The following is a 19,141-nucleotide window of genomic DNA, read 5'->3' on the forward strand; positions in this document are numbered from 1 at the left end:
TCAGTGATCAACACTGGGATTACAATCTCCAGGACAGGACAGTCCTGGCTTCAGTATCTTTCCATGTCCCCAGTCCCCACTGCTCCCTGTTGCCTTTCAGAGACCCCCCTCATTCAGAGGGATGGTGATCTCAGACTCTGAGGACCCTGCATTGAGGACTTGTTTCAGCACTTTCCCTCTCTGCAGAGCTGTTCTCTCCTCTGAAGGGCTCCAGGGCTGTGCCTCCCTTCCAGTTCCTCTGAGTTCTCATGCTGGCCAGCCAGGGTTCCTCCTCCTGCCCTCCACTCCCCCTTCTCCAGTCACTTAGTGTCTGGAAACACACTAATGTGGCTCATACTTGCAAAATGCCCCCTGCACTTGTGGTCTTCACAGTTCACACCAAGGGCCTTCTTATCCATGGGGCATCTTTGCTGGGGACTCAATTTTAATAACGGAGGAAACAACCTGATGGACACTATGGCCCAATTTCTGTTCCATGTAAAACTGTTTTAATGTCTTCTAAGCCTGTTATTCTAGTTGATCTTAGCTCTTAAAACTCAGTTTTTTTTCCCAGATAAATCCAGAAAGTTGAATTTTCTAAGTGCAACTTGTATAATAACCTTCAGAATAGCAAATGATCAAGTATTTAATACATTGGAGCTCATGGAACCAGGTAGTTATGTACGTGTGTGAATAGCATTGTCTTTCTCTGGGCTACAGTATTGTCTTAACACTGGACATTGTTCTTAAGGCCTCATGGTATTTTCTGGGCTTGGACCTTCCAGGAACCTGAAGAGGGCAGGTGGACAAGTGCGAATCTTAAAGCAGCATTTGTCACAGGCCTTGTCAGCTCCAGTGACATGAGCTCTGAGCTTGCATCCTCACTGAGACCTGCAAAGCATGTGGCTTCTCTAGTTTCATGGAACAGAGACAGTCCCCGCCTGACCTCTGCACCCTTGCTGCTTACCTCACCCTCCTGAGGGCAAACCTTTATTGACATGTTGGCTTCATATCCTGTAGACCTAGTAAAGGGTGACTTAATCCCAAAATGTGCTTTCTACAGAGCAACAGCCTTACTCTTTGACTAGCTAACCCATTTTGGTCTCCAGTTCTGTGATTTGTTTTTCATTATTTCTGATAAGTTCCTGTAAACAAGGTGATGTCATCCTCTGGTCAATTAAGCACAGCCTCTTGATTTTGACAGAGTCTCTTGCCTTCAAGGAAGAAAGTGGAGAGGTGGGACCCTGTTGTTAGTAGGACATTATCCTTATGAAGGTTACCTCAGGACCCATGTCCCAGGGTAACTTGAAAGGCCATTTGAGCCACCCTACCATATCCAGACAGGCATGTGTCAAGAGCCCAGCTGGCAAAGTCCAGAATCCAGGGATCTGAACATCTGAGCGTCTGGTTCTGTGCTTCTTGTGTCCTATGCAAAGTGTTAGAGGATCCTGTGTGGATAGCATCCTATTTCCCTTAAAAGCAAGCCTCTTGGTACATGAGCTCTCCCAGGCTATTGCACAGGCTAGCTGTGAGCTCTTTTCTGCCTTGCATTGTGCTGGTTCTGTCTGCTGACTGCTGTTCATAGCTGTGGCTTCCCTCAGATTTCTGTCTGTCTGTGTTTGGTTCTTGAATTTAAATTCATAACCACGGCCAAAACACTCATTAAGTTTTTATGATTGATGACTAGAAGGACTGGGTTCCCTAATCTCCTAAAGAGAAATACAGAGACCATTTCCTCTTTTGTTTTTCCCTGAGCTGGGGTTATTTCCATGACACCGACTGTTCCTGTAACTGGAGTCTGTGTGCATAATAGTCTGGTAGCTCTCAGACAGGCAGAGTCCTTTCTTTAAGGATAGGTGCCAGATTAAGGTTTCAGGTTGGGGGTGCGTCTTTTTGGCCTTAAGCTGAGAGTTGAGCCTCCCCAATGACATATTCCCACAGTCTGCATTTGAAAACTGAGCTCTTTAAAGAAAAGGAATTGGGGACAACATCCTTGCTCTTTAGCTATCTGGCCAGGCTCCAGGGAAAGTGCCAGTTTCCGGAGCACCCAGTAGGTGGCGATGGTGGCAGTTGTTAAGAGAGTTAGAAGCAGGCGAATAGAGTTTGCCTTCAGGGTGCACGGAAAACAATCTTGAGGCAGAGGCTGCAGGGGATCTTACTTAATCCCTCCTTTCTCTGAGAGGGTGTGGCCTTCTGAGTGAGGATCGGTAGCTCTGGTAACTCAAGGGAAGAAAGGGAGTGTCTAACTGGGATTGGTGCAGAATAGGGAGGGACGCTTGGTCCCTCCTACATCTTTCTCGGAGTCTGCATAAAGTCACAGCTTGTCCAAAGACCCGGGTCAATACTGCTGAAGCCAGTCTGAGAAGTCCAGCACCAGCACCAGCACCAGCACCAGCACCAGCACCAGCACCAGCACCAGCACCAGCACCATGCCTATGATACTGGGATACTGCAGTTGGAGAAGATGAGGTCATACAGTAAGGTCCCAACAACTTCTCACCTCCATCTCTGGTCTTCTCTTCCAGCTGACAAACCCCATCCGCCTGCTCCTGGAATACACAGACTCAAGCTATGAGGAGAAGAAATACACCATGGGGGACGGTAATGACACCTTCCTGATCAGTCACCTGCTTCCCTTTGCCCAGCGATGCCCATCAACCCATGCCTAGCCCCTTATTCCTCAGACCTGCAGCCCTCCTACAGTTGGAGCTGGAGCCTGCTGCTTCCAGAAACCTCTTTGAGGGTGCAGTTTAGTTTTTCAATATAGAACACTGAGAATGGAGTTCCTGGTCCATCTGTATTTATAGTTAGGCTGGGTGCACTATTAGGGTATTATTGGGTCCAGGCTCCCCTTATTGCCAGTTGTTGTTTCTATCCCTCTCCTCCATCTTGAAAAGTGACTCTGTAAGAGGTTGCAGACCCCCTTACCCCCATCCCGGCCACACACGCACCTCAGGGGTTCTTGCTTCTGGGGAATACCAGGAGTAGGATGGGACACTGGGCTGATTCTTTCACTTCATCTTGTCTACAGCTCCTGACTTTGACAGAAGCCAGTGGCTGAATGAGAAGTTCAAGCTGGGCCTGGACTTTCCCAATGTAGGTGCAGGGAAGGGCAGGTCTGGGGAGGGCATGGCGTCCTCACCTCATCTCCTCACCTGGCTGAGGGGGGTTGGGATCAGAGCTTCTGATCTCCTGCTCCCATCTCTGGTGGCTGCGCAGTGTTCCTGTGATGGGCCATGTCCCAGCTCTTTGTGTCATCTGTCCCAGCTCTTCCATTCAGTGTGCACTGTGTTCATTGGTGGCTTCCCAGGCTAGGCACACTGGGTGCCAGGCCCCATGTGTGTCCTTTCTCAGGGAAGTGACGATGAGATCCCATATCCCATCTGACCATCCCTGCTTGTCTTTCCAGCTGCCCTACTTAATTGATGGGTCCCACAAGATCACCCAGAGCAACGCCATCCTGCGCTACATTGCCCGCAAGCACAACCTGTGTGAGTGGGGCTGGCTGCAGGCTGGGGCGTGGTGGACATCCTCCTTGGCTTGGGTGGGGTGGGATGCTGAGGGTGAGTGTGCTGTGTGTGCTGCAGGTGGAGAGACAGAGGAGGAGAGGATTCGTGTGGACATTGTGGAGAACCAGGCTATGGACACCCGCATGCAGCTCATCATGCTCTGTTACAACCCTGACTTTGTGAGTTGCCAGTGGTGGAGGGGACAAGGTTTGCAGCAGGACTTAAAGTCTTGCATCAGATATGCAGCGTCCTCCTACTGTGAATTCCTATCTCCGCAATTTCCTATCTTACCAGCAGAACGACCCTCATAACCCCAGCGAACTAGCTCATCAACACTGTGAACTATCATGACTAGAGTCACCATGCGAGACATGGTTGCGATTCTGCTGATGCACAGTTGCTCTAAGTGCTTGAGCATAGTTGTAAATCTCTGCCATATCTGTCCTCTGACAGCTTCCATGTGTCATCTAACCTAGTGTTCACACCGAAAGCCTCCAGGATAAAATTAGAGGATGTGGGGATGGCCTGGTGGTGGCTTTAGTGTAGATCCTTAGCACCGCATAAAAGACATAATGATAATAAAATCATAATCATAGTGCTTTGGGGGGAGAGTAGTAGGATTTCTGGGGGCTTGCTGGCCAATGAGTCCAGCCTGTCTGTGAGCTCTAGGTTCAATGCGAGACCCTGTCAAAAAAAAAAAAAAATGGTGTTCAGTGATTAAGAAAGACACTTATCATCAACATTGGACCCTCTTCTACCAATAGGCAGTAGTATCCTCCCCAAATGATGAAAATAACTTATATATGCACACTGCTCTCACACATCTCTCCAGTGCATTCCCCATAGTTCTGTCTTAGGTATCGATAGAAATCAGGACATCTTCCCAATAGACCACTCAGGGCCAGCCAGAGGACCTTTAACCTTCTAACTTTCAATATTAGTCACTGCTCAAAATTGATGGATACTCTTCACATATGTGACCTGTTCTCTCCAACCCAGTAAAAATGTCTTCTCCTGGGGTCTTTTTGTCCTTTGCATCTGTGGTTCCACTGGATCTCTGAGGCCAAAACATGCAAGATTCTCAGGAGGTGCTGGGTGTGACTCACAGCCCTGGTTTGGACTTTGGTGGTGGCACATTCCGGGGACAGTGTGAAATTCCTGTCTGACTTTCCATCACCTCTGACATGAATTCTGCCACCAATAAAATAGTGATGTGTGAACTAGAAGCCTAGAAACAGACCTGGCCTGTTGTTGGGAAGGTGGCTGTTCCCTTGCACAGAACTGGGAGGCCAATCTCTCCACTGGGGAGCCTGAGCCTAAGGGTGGTGACAGCTGTTTTCTGCCTCAGGAGAAGCAGAAGCCAGAGTTCTTGAAGACCATCCCTGAGAAGATGAAGATGTACTCTGAGTTCCTGGGCAAGCGGCCATGGTTTGCAGGGGACAAGGTAAAGCGAGGGAGGTGGAGAGGAGGCGTTGTCATTCTTTTAAGGTGCCACATTTCAGTGCCCTGACCCTCAGCTTCCTGCAGGTCACCTATGTGGATTTCCTCGCTTATGATGTCCTTGATCAGTATCAAATGTTTGAGCCCAAGTGCCTGGATCCCTTCCCAAACCTGAAGGACTTCTTGGCCCGCTTTGAGGTGATGTCCTTGATCCTGCTTCCTTTGGGTGGCCTTCCTCTCTTCCATGATGCTTTTCTAACCTGATACTAAAGGAAAGCAACTAGGATTTTTTTGAGCTTTCTGTAAAGACCTGTATGGGACATTTATCACTTCAAAACTCCAAAGGTTAATGCGCTTTTGAGTCCCATTGGACAGATGAGGAATCTGACACTGTAGAGGATACTCACTTGTTCATGGTCTCAGCATGAGTAGCAGCACTGGACTACATATCTGTCTCCTGCATGATTTGCTGAGTCACTGGGTGCTTGGCTGTCCTCCTAAACACACACAGTCAAGTTTTCAGCTCCTTTTGTCCTGTTAGATCCCTCCTCTGTGCATAAATACAGGCTAGAAAGACCCCCCCCCCCCCCCCCGTAGGATCATGTGCATGCAGAGAGATAGGGACAGGGCCTCCTTGGGAGGGCACAAGAGGAGTAGAGAGGGGAGAAAGAGGGAGGAGGGAGAAAGGGGAGAGGGAGGAGGAAGGAAGAAGGAAGAGAGACAGGGAGAGGGAGGGAGGGAGGAGGGAGGGAGGGAGGGAGGGAGGGGAGGGAGGGAGGGAGGGAGGGAGAGTGCACAGGAGAGACTGTACATGCTTAGACAGCTGCTCAACATTTCTGGACCTCACGTTCCTCCCTGATAACTGATCTTGCAGGACTGATGGGCCGTTTTCTGAACCTATAATTGTAATTTTTAGTGGATATAAGAAAACTTACACAGGATCCAGCCTCCCCTTTAGTAGGGGCTGTGAAAGAGTTCTTTTGCCTGAGCTGGCAGCTAAGCAGGCTGCACTGTGCTCCAGCCTGAGCCCAGGACAAAGGCCACTCCAGGCATGCCCCCCACCCCCCCTCTCATCTCAGTAGGCTGCAGACCTGAGTGCCTACTTGTCCTTCCCATTTTGCAGGGCCTGAAGAAGATCTCTGCCTACATGAAGACCAGCCGCTTCCTCCGGAGACCTATATTTTCAAAGATGGCACAGTGGAGTAACAAGTAGGCCCCTGCTACACGGGCTCTCATATGGAGGACCTGTGCACACTGGATCCTCCTGGCCCTGGGGACAGCTGGTCTTCTGCACTGCTGCCTCAAGGTTCTCACTTCTTTCTCCTTTCCCTCCCTTCCCCAGCTTTGTCAGTCCCTTGGCTCCTTAGCTCTTAACCTAGTCAAGGCCATGTAGTCTTCAACTCCCCACTTCCTTTCACCAAGGTCCCTTCTTCATTTGTGCCCTAACCCAAGCACACAGTCCTTTTCTATGATTTGATGTCGGCCCTGGACTCCACTCCCTAAAGGTCAATACTGTCTCCAGTTCCAACCCATTCTCAGTGGAGGGGCTGCCCCAGTCCTGTCTCATCTCCAATAAAGCCTGAAACACACTTGCTCTGTGCTGTGTCTTTTTCTTTTTTCTTTTTGGACTTGCCAAGTGTCACAGCTGCTTCCAAGAGTCTGAGCTCTGTGCCTGTAGTGCCAGGCTCTGAAGAGTCTCATGAAACCAGAAGAAATTTGAAATATCTTGTTTCTAATCTAGAGCAGCTGTTCTCAACCTGTGGGTTGCAACCCCTTTGGGGGGGGCGTTGAGCAACCTATTCACAGGGGTCACATGTCAGATAGCCTGCATACCTGATATTTACATTATGATTCATAACAGTAGGAAAATCAGTTATGAGGCAGCAATGAAATATTTTTATGCTTAGGGGCACCACAACATGAGGAACTACAGAGCTTTTTAAAGAAGTGCAGCTACTTCCTACAAGCCCCTGCCAGTGGCTTCACTAGGACCCAGCCTGGGGAAGGCCAAAGGTGACTGCATAAGTGCCTGGTGATTTTCATGGGGCCAAGACAGCAGTGACAGAGGTAACCATAGCAGCAGTTCCTTGCAAATGCTCATACAGTCTTTCAAACCTCCTGAGCTCCTCCTGGATGAAATGTACAAGGTAGAGAACCTCTGGTCTAGAAGATAAAGTATGTTTGCGTAGAATCGCCTTCTCTGTAGCACACAGGGACTTTGAATTGTGAACACAGCTGTGGGTCTCAGCGAGTGATGATGAGCCAGTGGGCGTGCCCAGCAGGGACCCAGGATGTTTTTTCTGCATCACACATGCCATGGCTGCGTCAATATTAGGCGTCTATTGTATTGTCTTTACTGGGTTTCTGATGTCCTCTTGAAGCTGGATTGAAGTTCTACCGGCATGGGGATATTTATTCTTTGTTAATCCTTTTCTATCTAGGGAAACTGAATTGACTGAATATAGCATAACTGCTAGTTAATTATTATTTATGTCTCCTCTAATGTCAATGAAGCTCCCTGTCAGTGAAGCTGTTTAATATTGTATAATCCATTCAGTTCGTGGAGAACTGATTGGAATAAGTCTGCTTTAATCAAACTCTAGTTTGGGGGCTGCAGAGATGGCTCAGAGGTTCAGAGCTCCGGGTTCTCTGGAAGAGAATCCGGGTTTGGTTCTCAGTACTCACATGGTAGCTAACCATGGTCTGTGTCCCAAGTTTGGGGATCTGCCACCCTCCTCTGGCTTCTGTGTATACTGCACTCATGTGGTAAATAGACATACATGCAGGCAAAATGACCATACATATAAAATAAATTAAAAATTTAAAAACTCACCCATTCACACAAAATAAAGTAAGAATTAAGTCAGATGAAGAGTGTATTCTTTCTGTCATGTCCAGGTGTCCATCCTCTCCTGGTCTGGTCATCTGCTTTCCTTTTGCTCTGTTGTGATCTGGGACTTTCCTGGCGCCTCCTGTCCAGTCAGATCTGAATTGAATACATCATGGGTTTTCTGAATTTTCCTTTTGCAATGGGCAGGTCAGAGGGTGGCAAATGACAGGAACCTCTTCCCATGACAAGTGGCACATGCACACCCACATAACCCCTAAATAGTTTGTCTCTCTAGAATATAGAGTCCATATGCTATTGAGTCTCTTGAGATCTTTCACCATGCACATAGCAAACACCGACCATGTCCGTCAAGGAGTAAGTTGGAGGTGTGCAGGAAGGAAAGTAAGCTCGCTCCCTTTGTCCTCATAATCTCTCAGTGTGCTATGGTCTCAAAGGAGAAAAAGGCCTGTCTGCCTGTACATTTCATCCAGGAGGAGCTCAGGAGGTTTGAAAGACTGTATGACCACTTGCAAGGAGCTGCTGCTATGGTTACCTCTGTCACTGCTGTCTTGGCCCCTTGAAAATCACCATGCAGTCACCTTTGGCCTTCTCCAGGCCGGGTCCTAGTGAAGCCACTGGTAGGGACTTGTAGGAAGTGGCTACACTTCTTTAGATAGCTCAGAAGGTCCCTCAGGGGCCCTACCCTGCAGCTCTGGAGGGATTACTGAGTGGGTCTAGCTGCTTGGTCTGGAGTGCTATATCCCACCAGAGAATGATATATGAAGCCATATGTTCCGTTTCGAATGAGTGAGTGTTCTTTAGTATATAACAAAGCAAAGTAAAAGAATTGAGACAAAGACAGACAGACAGACACACACACACATGCAGAGAGAGAGAGAGAGAGAGAGAGAGAGAGAGAGAGAGAGAGAGAGAGAGAGGGAGGGAGGGAGGGAGAGAGCACAACAGACAGACAGCAAAAACATCATTAAATTATGTCAGGTAGAAACTGACTGGGAAGGGGAAGCAGGACTGGACTGAGCATTTGCTGCACCTGAGTGTCCCACCAATGAACTTCTGGTTTCTCTTTCTCACTGTAGAACTTTTGTAACGTGGGTTTGACAACACTAATATCCATTGGAAATAGCTCTCTTTTTACTTGTTTTCAAGGCCGATGACTTTAACTCTCAGGATGTTTTGGTGTTCTCTTTCCTTCCACAGAGTTGAGGGAGTCGTCATCCCATCCCCAGACAAACATGCTTGGGTTTGAAATGGGTGTAGGGGCAGTATACAGCCCTCATCTAGATCCAACTGCTCAGTGAGCTCGAGCCTTTGACACTTTATCAACATAATGTACATTAAATTCAGCCTGTAAAAGTGTTCATGTGTTGTTATAGGATATTTTTATGTATTGAATTGCTACAGTATGGGCCAAAGCCAAAAGCTTAACTGTAAAGATTTTGGTGTGTGTGTGTGTGTGTGTGTGTGTGTGTGTGTGTGTGTGTGTGTGTGTGTGTGTGTGTTTGAAGAGTATTTTAAAACTCTGGTTAATTTGGCTATCTTAGACTCAGCTGTAAGATGATTTTTTTTCCTTTAACTAACATTTCAACATATGATTTTCCTCATTAGGACTTTGGGACTCATTTTGGGGAGTAAAGGGTGAGAGATGTTCTTGGCTGCTCTGGATCCAAATATGAACATTGGTAAAGGGTTTGGATTGATCCTTTTTGGGTTTCTTACCAAGGAAAGGTGCTGCGTGGCCTTACTTCAGGTGATCCCATGGCCCTTGTGGAAGGATGTGGTTATGGTAGTTAAATATTTGAAGTTTTGGGGCCTGGAATATGGAAGTTGTAAAGGAACAAGGACTGAAGACAGACACAAATTAAAACAGTAAGAAAAAGGCTACAGAGCCTGTTGATATGAGTAGCAGTTAGTTTTTTGTGACTGGAAAGTCTCACGGACTGTGTAGAGTACGATGTCTCAGTAACAATTTGTTGAATTCTGGAAGAGACACATCTGGCTAGTCATTCAGGAGGCAGGCAGTGGTTAAGCAGGGATTTGCCAGATAGGCACAGGTGAAAGTGGTTACAATATTGTCAGATATATGCCATGAGAATGCTGTTGATAATAATGGGAGCTGAGGATCACGGTCCACTGATTTATTTAACTGTAGTCGACCTTTGGGATTCCATTTGAAGAGCAAGTGTAAACACTCAATTGGTTTGCTGTTTCAAGAAGGATCTCTTGCTTTTCCTTTGGGTGCTTAACCTTGGACAAGTGAACCCAGTTAGTAATCTTTATTTTTAGTCATTTTTTCCTTTTGTTGAAAACAGGTATTTTTCTCATACAATATATCCTGATCACAGTTTCTTCTCCCTCTACTCCTCCTAGATCCTCCCCACCGCCCTCCCCTCCGGTTCCACTCCTTTTCTGTCTCTCATTAGAAAACAAACAGTCTTCTAAGAGATAACAACCAAACATGACAAAATAAAATATAATAAGATGAATCACATTGAAGATGGACACAGCAACCCAATAGGAGGAAGAGCCCCAAGAGCAGGCACGAGAATCAGAGACCCGCACTTTCACACTCATACTCACATACTCAGGAGTCCCACAGAACGACTAAACCAAAAGGCTATAATATGCATGCAGAGGACCATGGAGACCCTGTACTTGCTGCAGAGGGCCTTGTTATTCTGGTGTCTTCCTTCCCCTCTGGCTCGTACACTCTTTCTACCTTCTCGTCTGTGTGGTTTCCTTAGCTCTGAGGTGAGGGATTTGATGGAGACTTTCCATATAGACCTGTGTGTTCCAAGGACCCTCTCTCTGGGTAATATCTGGCTGTGGGTCTCTGCATCTCTTCCAGTCTGCTGCAGGAGGAAGCTTCTCTGATGATGACTAAATAAGGCACAGTTTTATGGGTATACTAGAATTCTCATTAGGAGTCATTCTGTCGATACTTTCTTTTAGACCAATAATGTTTGCTTTTATCCTAGGTCTCTGGGCTATCTGGTTTCTGGTTCTTGGTCACCCTAGCAATGCTGGGTATAGGTTCTGTCTTGTGGAGTGGGCCCTAATGTCAAATTAGACATTTGTTGGCTACTCCTACAGGTTCTGTGCCACCATTGCTCTAGCATATCTTCAGAAAGACAGATTGTAGATCAAAGATTTTTTGACTGGGTTTGTGTTTACGTTTCTCCTCTGGTAGCCTTCAGAGTATCCTCCCATACCAAAGACACTAGAGTGTAGGAGCGAAGACACTATGTAGGCACCAGCTTGACTTCTTCATGTTCAATGAGTTGTGTGGATATTGTCCTTGGCAATGGAACCCTGCTGTTGGTTTGTAGAGAGCAACCCACTGTCTTAGCAAAAGCCTGGGTTGTTTGGGAATTTCCATGGGGCTCTCTTGGCCAATATCTCAAATGATTGCATTCCAGTCGTGGTCCTGAAAGCCTCATTTGGTGACAAGAGAGGACCAGTTGGGATTCCATTTCCTCCATTTTTAGAAGACCTCATTAGGGTTGCTTTTATATGTTTTAGGAAGTTCCCACTGCACTAGGTTTCTAAATCATCATTCAAATGTCCTTTAATTCCAGCCATCTCTCCTCATCTTCCCTCCCCCTCCTCACCTGATCCTCCTGTTTCTGTCCCCACCTCCCTCCCCTCCACCCATGAAATTTATTCTATCTCCCTCTCCAAGGGTGATCCATACCCTTCCACCCAAATCCCTGCCCCTATACCTAACCTCTCTGGGTCTATGGATTGTAGGTTGGTTATCATTTAATTCAAAGGCTAATATCTACACATAAGTGAATACATATCATATTTATCTCTGGGTCTGGATTATTTCACTTGGGATGATTTTTTCTAATTCCATCCATTTGCCCCCAAATTTCATGATGTCATTAAAAAAAAAAAAAAAAAACGGCTGAGTAATACTCCGTTATGTAAATGCACAGAGTAAATGCACACATCTTCTTTATGCTTTCTTTAGTCCAGGGGCATCTAGGTTGTTTATAGTTTCTGGATATTATGAATAAGGCCAGAGTGAACGCAGTTGAGCAAGTGTCTTTGTGGTAGAATGAAGTGTCTTTTGGGTATCTGTCCAGGAGATGTATAACTGGATCTTGAGGTAGATCAATTCCTAACTTTCTGAGGAACCACCAGATTGATTTCCATTGTAGCTGTACAAATTTGCATTCCCACCAGCAAGGGAAGGGTGTTCCCTTACTCCACATCCTTTCAGCATGAGTTGCTATGTTATTAATTTTGGCATTCTGACAGGTGTAAGATGGAATCTTAGAGTAGTTTTGATTTACATTTCTCTGATGGCTAAGGATGTTGAACAGTTTTTTTTAAATTAATTTTTATTTAAATTAAAAACAATCTTATTTTATATACCAATGTCAGTTCCCTCTCTCTCCCATCTTCCTATTCCCCCCATTCACTCCTCAGGGTGGGTGGGGCCTTCTATGGGGGATCATCAAAGTCTGTCACATCATTTGGGGCAGGGCCTAGGCCCTCCCCCATGTATCTAGGCTGAGAGAGTATCCCTGCATAGGGAATGGGCTTCCAAAGCCCAGTCCTGCACTAAGAATAAATACTGGTTCCACTGCCAGAGGCCCCATAGACTGCCCAGCATCCCCCAACTGCCACCCACAGTCAGGGGGTTTGGTTCTCCAGCTCTCAGACTGGGGTCCATGAGCTCCCACTTGCTCGGATCAGCTGGCTGAACAGTTCTCAGCCATTTGAGTTTCCTCTACTGAGAATTCTGTTTAGATCTGGGCCCCAGTTTTTAACTGGATTTTTATTTTTTGATATCTAGTTTCTTGAGTTCTTTATATATTTTGAATATTAGCTCTCCATAGGATGTGCAGTTGGTAAAAATCTTTCCCCATTCTGTAGGCTATTGCAGAGCAGGGGATGAGACTGGGGGATTGGATCTGGAGGAACTGATGGAAAAGAGAACATCTGCAGTCAGCCTACCTTCCCAGTTAGCAATCTTAAGGAATTAATAGATTGTCCCTTTAAAATTAGCTAATCCAGTTATCTGAAAGTTCATTGCTTTGGTTATAGTTTCTTTTTGTATGCTTAAGGCCAAGCTGGGGTACATAGACTAACCTTTAAAAATTGTTTTTAGGTTAACTGAAATTGTTTCGGGGTCTAAAGAGGAGCCCTTGGCCCCTTTAGTATTTCTTTTACCACCATGTCATTGGCAACGATGGGTCAGTTTCCTGTCGACCATGTGGCTTCCTTAAAAACAATGGAAAGCGGTCAAGACCAGGCTGGAGAAACCCATAGAAACAGCTGACCTTAACAAGGAGGAGCTCATGGTCTCCAGACTGATAGCTGGGAAAACAGTATAGGACTGACCCAGACCCCTTGAAGATGGGTGTCAGTTAGGAGGTCTGGGCAATCTATGGGGCCTCTGGTAGAGGATCAGTATTTATCCATAGTACACAAATAGACTTTGGGAGCCCATTCCACATAGAGGGATATTCTCTCAGTCTAGACACACGAGGGAGGGTCTAGGGCCTGCTCCAAATGATATGACAGACTTTGAAGATCCCACATGGAAGGCCTCACCCTCCCTGGGGAGCAGAAAGGGGTTGAGATAGGGGGTAGGGGGGCAGGGGAGGAGAGGAGGGAAAGAGAACTGGGATTGACATGTAAAAGAAGCTTGTTTCTAATTTAAAATTGGTCTAATTACAATTATAAAAAAACAAAACAAAAAACAAACAAAAAAGCAAAGGAAACATGTTCACTCCACTGGATCTCCTTCCTGTGGGATGTACACTCGTGCAAATCCCATCTCCAGAGACTCCATGGCCTGTCTGATAGAGGACTGGTGACTTATCAGAGGGGCCTGATCACCTTCTGGGTCCTGACTGACCTTTGCCCTTTGCTGTCTTTATTAACCCCTTATCCTCACTGGCATATGCCTCCCAGCATTTTTGTTGAATGACTAGAAGGACAGTGTTACCAGTCTTGTAATTTTATCTTTCCTGTAACATTTTGATCAGGCTCAGACAAAACTCCAGTTTCAGATAAATCTTGGTTTTGCTAAGACCCAGTTTCCTGAGTAGTGATTTTGATGAAATATTAAGCCAGTTCTTGTAAATGTTACTGTTTGTGCATCAGTAACCTAGGAGAATTCTCTTGACCTAAAAAGAATTATTTTTTCTTTTAAAAATCTATTTTATTTTTTTATTCATTTTACATTGCAACCACAGTTCCTCCTCCCCACCTCCCTCCCACCCACCCCCATCCACTTCTCAGTAAGAAGAAGTTTTTATATCACTATGTTGAATTTTGACCTTAGGGAGAATTTTGAAGATTTTAATGATGTGTAGATGTGTGTATCTGCATGTGAGCTTGTGCATGTGAACACAGTTTCCCTCAGAGGACAGAGGTGTTGGATACCAGGAACCTGGAGTTACTCACAGTTGAGAACTCCTGACACAGCTGGGAACCAAACACAGGTCCACTGAAGAACAGAAAGTGCTTCTAATGGCTGAGTTATCTCTCCTGACCTTAGAAATTTTAGTAATCCTTAACCATTAGACATATATTTTCCTTAAGTCTCATCATTCACTGACTTTTACAAATTACTCAGGCTTTCTACATCTTGGCTTTAAGTTTTAGAAAAAAATTGTCTTCATCTTTCTTCTTTTATTCGTAGTACAAAATCTTATTATATTGTAAGGAATCCATCCTAATTTTAGATACGCTCTTTTCTTACCCTTCCTTCCAAAATATGACCCCATGCTTCTATCTTCCCCAACCCCCACCCCCGCATCAAAGGCTGAAGCAAAATGACATATGGCACAATGCAGCAAATAACTATCTGCACACACATTATTAAACATTAGATCTTAGTTCCCCTGGGAGTCTTGGGCAAACTTCCTCATCCCTTGGGTTTTCACACCTTTCTCCTGTGGCCTCACAGAGTCTGAGTTGGAGAAAGTTTAACATCCCATCAAGAGTCTGCAGGGATATCAATGACCTCTTTCACCCAACATTCTTTGTATACAAGAAAAAGCATAATCAAAAGTACATAGAGACCCCCAAATCATTGCATACTAAACCGTTAATTCCTGTGTTAAATACAGAAATGTTTTATTCCCTCTGTTCCAGCAGTGTGTGTGTGCAAAACAGGGTACCTATAGGTGCATCTTCACTCTGGTCATTACCAGTTTTATCACTCAGGTATCTCCTTTCACTTTTTATAGAGTTAATCCTTTCAAAACAGAAATAGAATCTTGTAGATCCTGCCAAGTCAGTCAATTATATTCTGTATGTTTCAGAGTATGACCTAAGATAACAATGCTTTTGGTTTTGAATGAGTTAAGTATATAGCAAGCCAAAGTATAATAGTAAGTAGCAAGAGATAGCTAGATGACAGAGCATCATCAAACTCAAAACACCCTGCGCAAAAAAGCCCAGGTTGTCAGGGAAAGTCCCCAACAGAGACAGTCCTGGACAGGGCAGAGTGTTCTTGCAGTTTCCAAGTGAAAGAACAAATAGCAGCAAATAGAGATGACATCATAAAATCAGGTGATCACAGCATCAAGCAGAAACTGACTAGGGAAGTTGAGGCAGCCAGCTGAAGTTCTGGATTAAGCTTTCTCTCCTTGGATGAGCTTGCTATGGCTGCACTCTGGCTTCTCTTTCCCACCATAAGTACTTTCATGCCATGGGGTAAAGAATTGTATCCTCTGTTGTACATGGGACCCCTTCTAGCTGTCCCCAAGAGCCCATCTTTACTCTTGGGCTATTTTGTTGTTTTCTGTCTCCTATAGCAGCCTTATGAATGCCGTCCATAGAAAAGAGACTTTGGGGAAAACTGAGACAAACATGCTTAGGTCTGAAGTGATCAGAGACACTGGCCACTTTCAGAGTCAGCTTCTCATGAGCTCGAACAGCGTATGACAATTTACCAAGGTGATGCACATCACAGCCTGGGAAAGCCTACTGAAGACCGGCAGAGGCTGGATTTCTGGGTGCCAGAGTCACACCTGTCCCACCCTGTACCCTGGAGGACCAGGCAATCAGCCTCTTCACCTGGTAGACCCAGCTCTCTGGCCAAGTCTCCTGCTCTCTTTCCTGATGTACAGCCTGATGCCACAGGGGCTTCCCAGAACAAGCCTGCTCTAGGTTCTCCCCATATCGCCTCTCCCAGATGGTTTCCAGGGCAGGAGCTGCCCTGCTCTAACTCTCACTGGCCAGAATTTCTTAGGCTGTGTTTCTCCAGCTTTGGAGCCATTTGTGGTTCGTAGACTAGGTAGGATCCTCTCATCAGGTTGTCATTACATTTGGATTGGGTGGTTCTTTGCTGTGGGACTGTGCTGTCCACTTTGGGACATCCATCAACCCCTCACACACACACACACACCTCGCAGATGCTGCAGCACTTCCCAGTGGTGACCATTCAGAGTCTCTGACCATTGTCAAGTACCTCATGAGCTTCAAATTGCCTACAGGTCAATGTTTACTGGATGGAGACTCCCTCTTTTAAAAAATAGAAAGGAAGCTGGGCAGTGGTGGCACACGCCTTTAATTCCTGCACTCAGGAGGCAGAGGCAGGAGGATCTCTGTGAGCTCGAGACCAGCCTGGCCTACAAGAGCTAGTTCCAGGACAACCTCCAAAGCCACAGAGGAACCCTGCTTCGGAAAAAAAAAAAACAAAAAAACAAAAAACAAAACAAAACAAAAAACAGAAAGGAAGAATTAGAGAGAGAGAGAGAGAGAGAGAGAGAGAGAGAGAGAGAGAGCAACTCATGCAACTATTATGAGTCCTGTTTGAAGAAGCTTTATTTCATTTAGCAATACTAGTGTGTGTTCCTCCATCCAAATCCTTCCATGGACTCCTCCTTACTGTCTTTCAAATTTATGGCCTCTCTTTGTTTTCTTTCTTTCTTTTTTCTTGTTTTTATATTTTGAGACAGATTTTCCTGTGTATTCTGGCTGTCCTGGAACTCTCTCTGTAGACCAGGTTGGCCTCAAACTTACAGAGATCCATCTGCTTCTGCCTCCTGAGTGCTGAGATTAAAGGCGTGCACCACCACCACCCAAGGGCTTCTTTTTCTTTAATTGTTGATGTGTGTGTATTTATAAATACATAAACAGAACCATTTATATATAATTATATATACATATGTGTGTGTGTGTGTGTGTGTGTGTGTGTGTGTGTGTGTGTGTGTGTTTCCAACGCTGACTATTTGATATTGGATAATCAATTGCTGTGTTCTTCCCTGGGGAAGACTATGTCTCCCACTCTCGGCTTTCCTGAGTTGCCTGTAGTTCTTTATCTAGGGTTTAGGCCTCATGAGCTTTCCCACTGACCCCTTTAGATGTCTGTTGATGGTGCCCTTGTTCAGCTTATGTTTATGCAGCCATGCTGGTGAGACTTCATGGGTGTAGCTCCTGACATTCTTAGATGATACAATCTCACAGCAAACTCCTTGTTTCTCTGACTCCTAAAATCTTTCCACCCCTTCTTCTGCAATGATCTCCAAGTCTTAGGTATATGAGTCTTGTTATAGATGTATCTATGTTGGTACTTGGCTCCACAGGTCTGCCTTTTGATTGGTTGTGGTTTCTATAATGGTCTCTAACTGTTACTTCTCTCTTAAGAAATTCTTGATGAGGGCTGAGGACTACACTTACCTTTAGGTTTCATAATGTAGTTAAGGATTATGCTGATTTAGTAAAGTGGCAGTTGAAGGTTTCCCTCCAAGATCCGTGACTTTACTAGCCCGGGGCGGTTGGCTTGGTTTGTAGTACCTGGCATAGTTTCCTTTTTATTTGAAGACCTTAGGTCCAATAAGAGAGCTGCTGGTTACCAGCAAGGTATGCGTGCCACTATTGCACCCTTAGGATTCTCACGTCATGTTGGCCATTGCTGTGGTTCATAGGCATCATCGCTGTTAAGACTGCTCCCTCCTTTGAAAGCTTGCTGGGTAACTTCTGGTACCATGAAATCTAGTCCTCAGTGAGGAAGCTTTTGGGTCAGTTCCAGTTTAGGTGCCTCTGGGCACTGTCTCTGAAGTGCACGGTGTCTTTAGCAATAGTGTCTTACCTTCTATCTCTAGGGGGCAATCAAGGGCTCTAGCAATAGCCTATAACATTCTGAGAAGCCCTTGGAGAACCCAAAACAGAGTTACTCATGCCTGGTGTTAGAGTCTTTGTTAGATAGACTATGACTCTTGGGGGAAGCATTGCAAGCCCAGGTGGAAATTTTTCACTTAAACTATATATTCATGTTTATACACCAATTTATGTGTATTATAGGTATTTTTAGATAGTTAGTAGTATGCTTTTTTCAGACATCTTTATTCTTTTTTTTCTAATGCAATATCTTTATTTGGAGCATCAGACAATTCTGAGGATTAAGAAGAATCACATAAGTGAAGTGTACAATCACAAAGACAAGCCACGTAGGCAAAAATGTGTTTTTCATAGAGACAAATAAACAAAAACAATAGCCAGCTGTAATGAATAATCTGAAGTAAACTCATTCCTATCTGCTACACCTGGGATGAGCACAAAAACACATTTAAGAACAATTTCGTGTTTTTAAGGAAATGAGATCACAAGACTATTGTCTTGCTTCCTGGAGTTTTCCTCACAGCACACAGAATTCTTAACACGCGACTACATTCTTGGTCCGTGTTCCAACATCACCTTTTTTATTTCCTAAATGTAGGTTATGCAGGGTGGTTTTGATTTGAGATGTTGTAAATAAATCAAATTGTCATTTGACTCATGAGTATCTGTAAGCAAGTAAATTATAAACATAATGAATAACATACATTGTGTGTGATACTCTGTCGCCAAGAACAGAAATCAGAACTATGTCCAATATTATTGGTCACATTATCATATGGATCAGAAAAAAATCTAGAGAATTGCTTGAAAAGAGACCCGTATCATCAGTAGCTCTGGTATCTTGTAGAACATAAGTCCATATTTGTCTTTAATAGGGATACAAATGTTATCATGTACTATGAGAATAGGAAGCAGACATCTTTACTCTTGTTTTATCTCCTTCACTGTATTTATCTCCCTCCCCTTCGTAAGGAAGAGCCCTCCATTTTTCTCATTTCTTATTCCTTCGAATTTTGAGTTCTTTGTATATTTTGAATAGTAATCCTCTATTAGATGTTCAGGTTAAAAGGGTTCTCTCCCATTCTGTAGGCTACCTCTTCACTCCATTGAATGTTTCCTTTGATGGACAGAAGACCTCTAGACTTATGAAGTCCCATTTTTTCACTTGTTGGCCTTAATTTCTGAGTGAATGGAGTCCTATTCAGAAAGTCCTTTCCTACGCCTATATTTTGTAAGGTACTGCCTATGTTTTCTTCTAGCAGTTTCAGGAATC

The 19,141-nt window shown here is 45.0% G+C and overlaps 1 protein-coding gene across 1 annotated transcript; it reads left to right on the top strand.

The window, feature by feature from the left end:
• The first annotated feature begins 2,290 nt into the window (after window positions 1-2,290).
• On the top strand, window positions 2,291-6,518 carry LOC100766772 (glutathione S-transferase Y1). The gene is made up of 7 exons (XM_027395475.2): window positions 2,291-2,580; window positions 3,011-3,075; window positions 3,389-3,470; window positions 3,567-3,667; window positions 4,837-4,932; window positions 5,016-5,126; window positions 6,052-6,518. The coding sequence occupies exons 1-7, from the start codon at window positions 2,571-2,573 to the stop codon at window positions 6,139-6,141; spliced, it is 555 nt and encodes a 184-aa protein (XP_027251276.1). The 5' UTR covers window positions 2,291-2,570; the 3' UTR covers window positions 6,142-6,518.
• The last annotated feature ends 12,623 nt before the right edge of the window (window positions 6,519-19,141 follow it).

Source organism: Cricetulus griseus (assembly GCF_003668045.3).
Source record: "Cricetulus griseus strain 17A/GY chromosome 1 unlocalized genomic scaffold, alternate assembly CriGri-PICRH-1.0 chr1_0, whole genome shotgun sequence".
Classification (NCBI taxonomy): domain Eukaryota; kingdom Metazoa; phylum Chordata; class Mammalia; order Rodentia; family Cricetidae; genus Cricetulus; species Cricetulus griseus.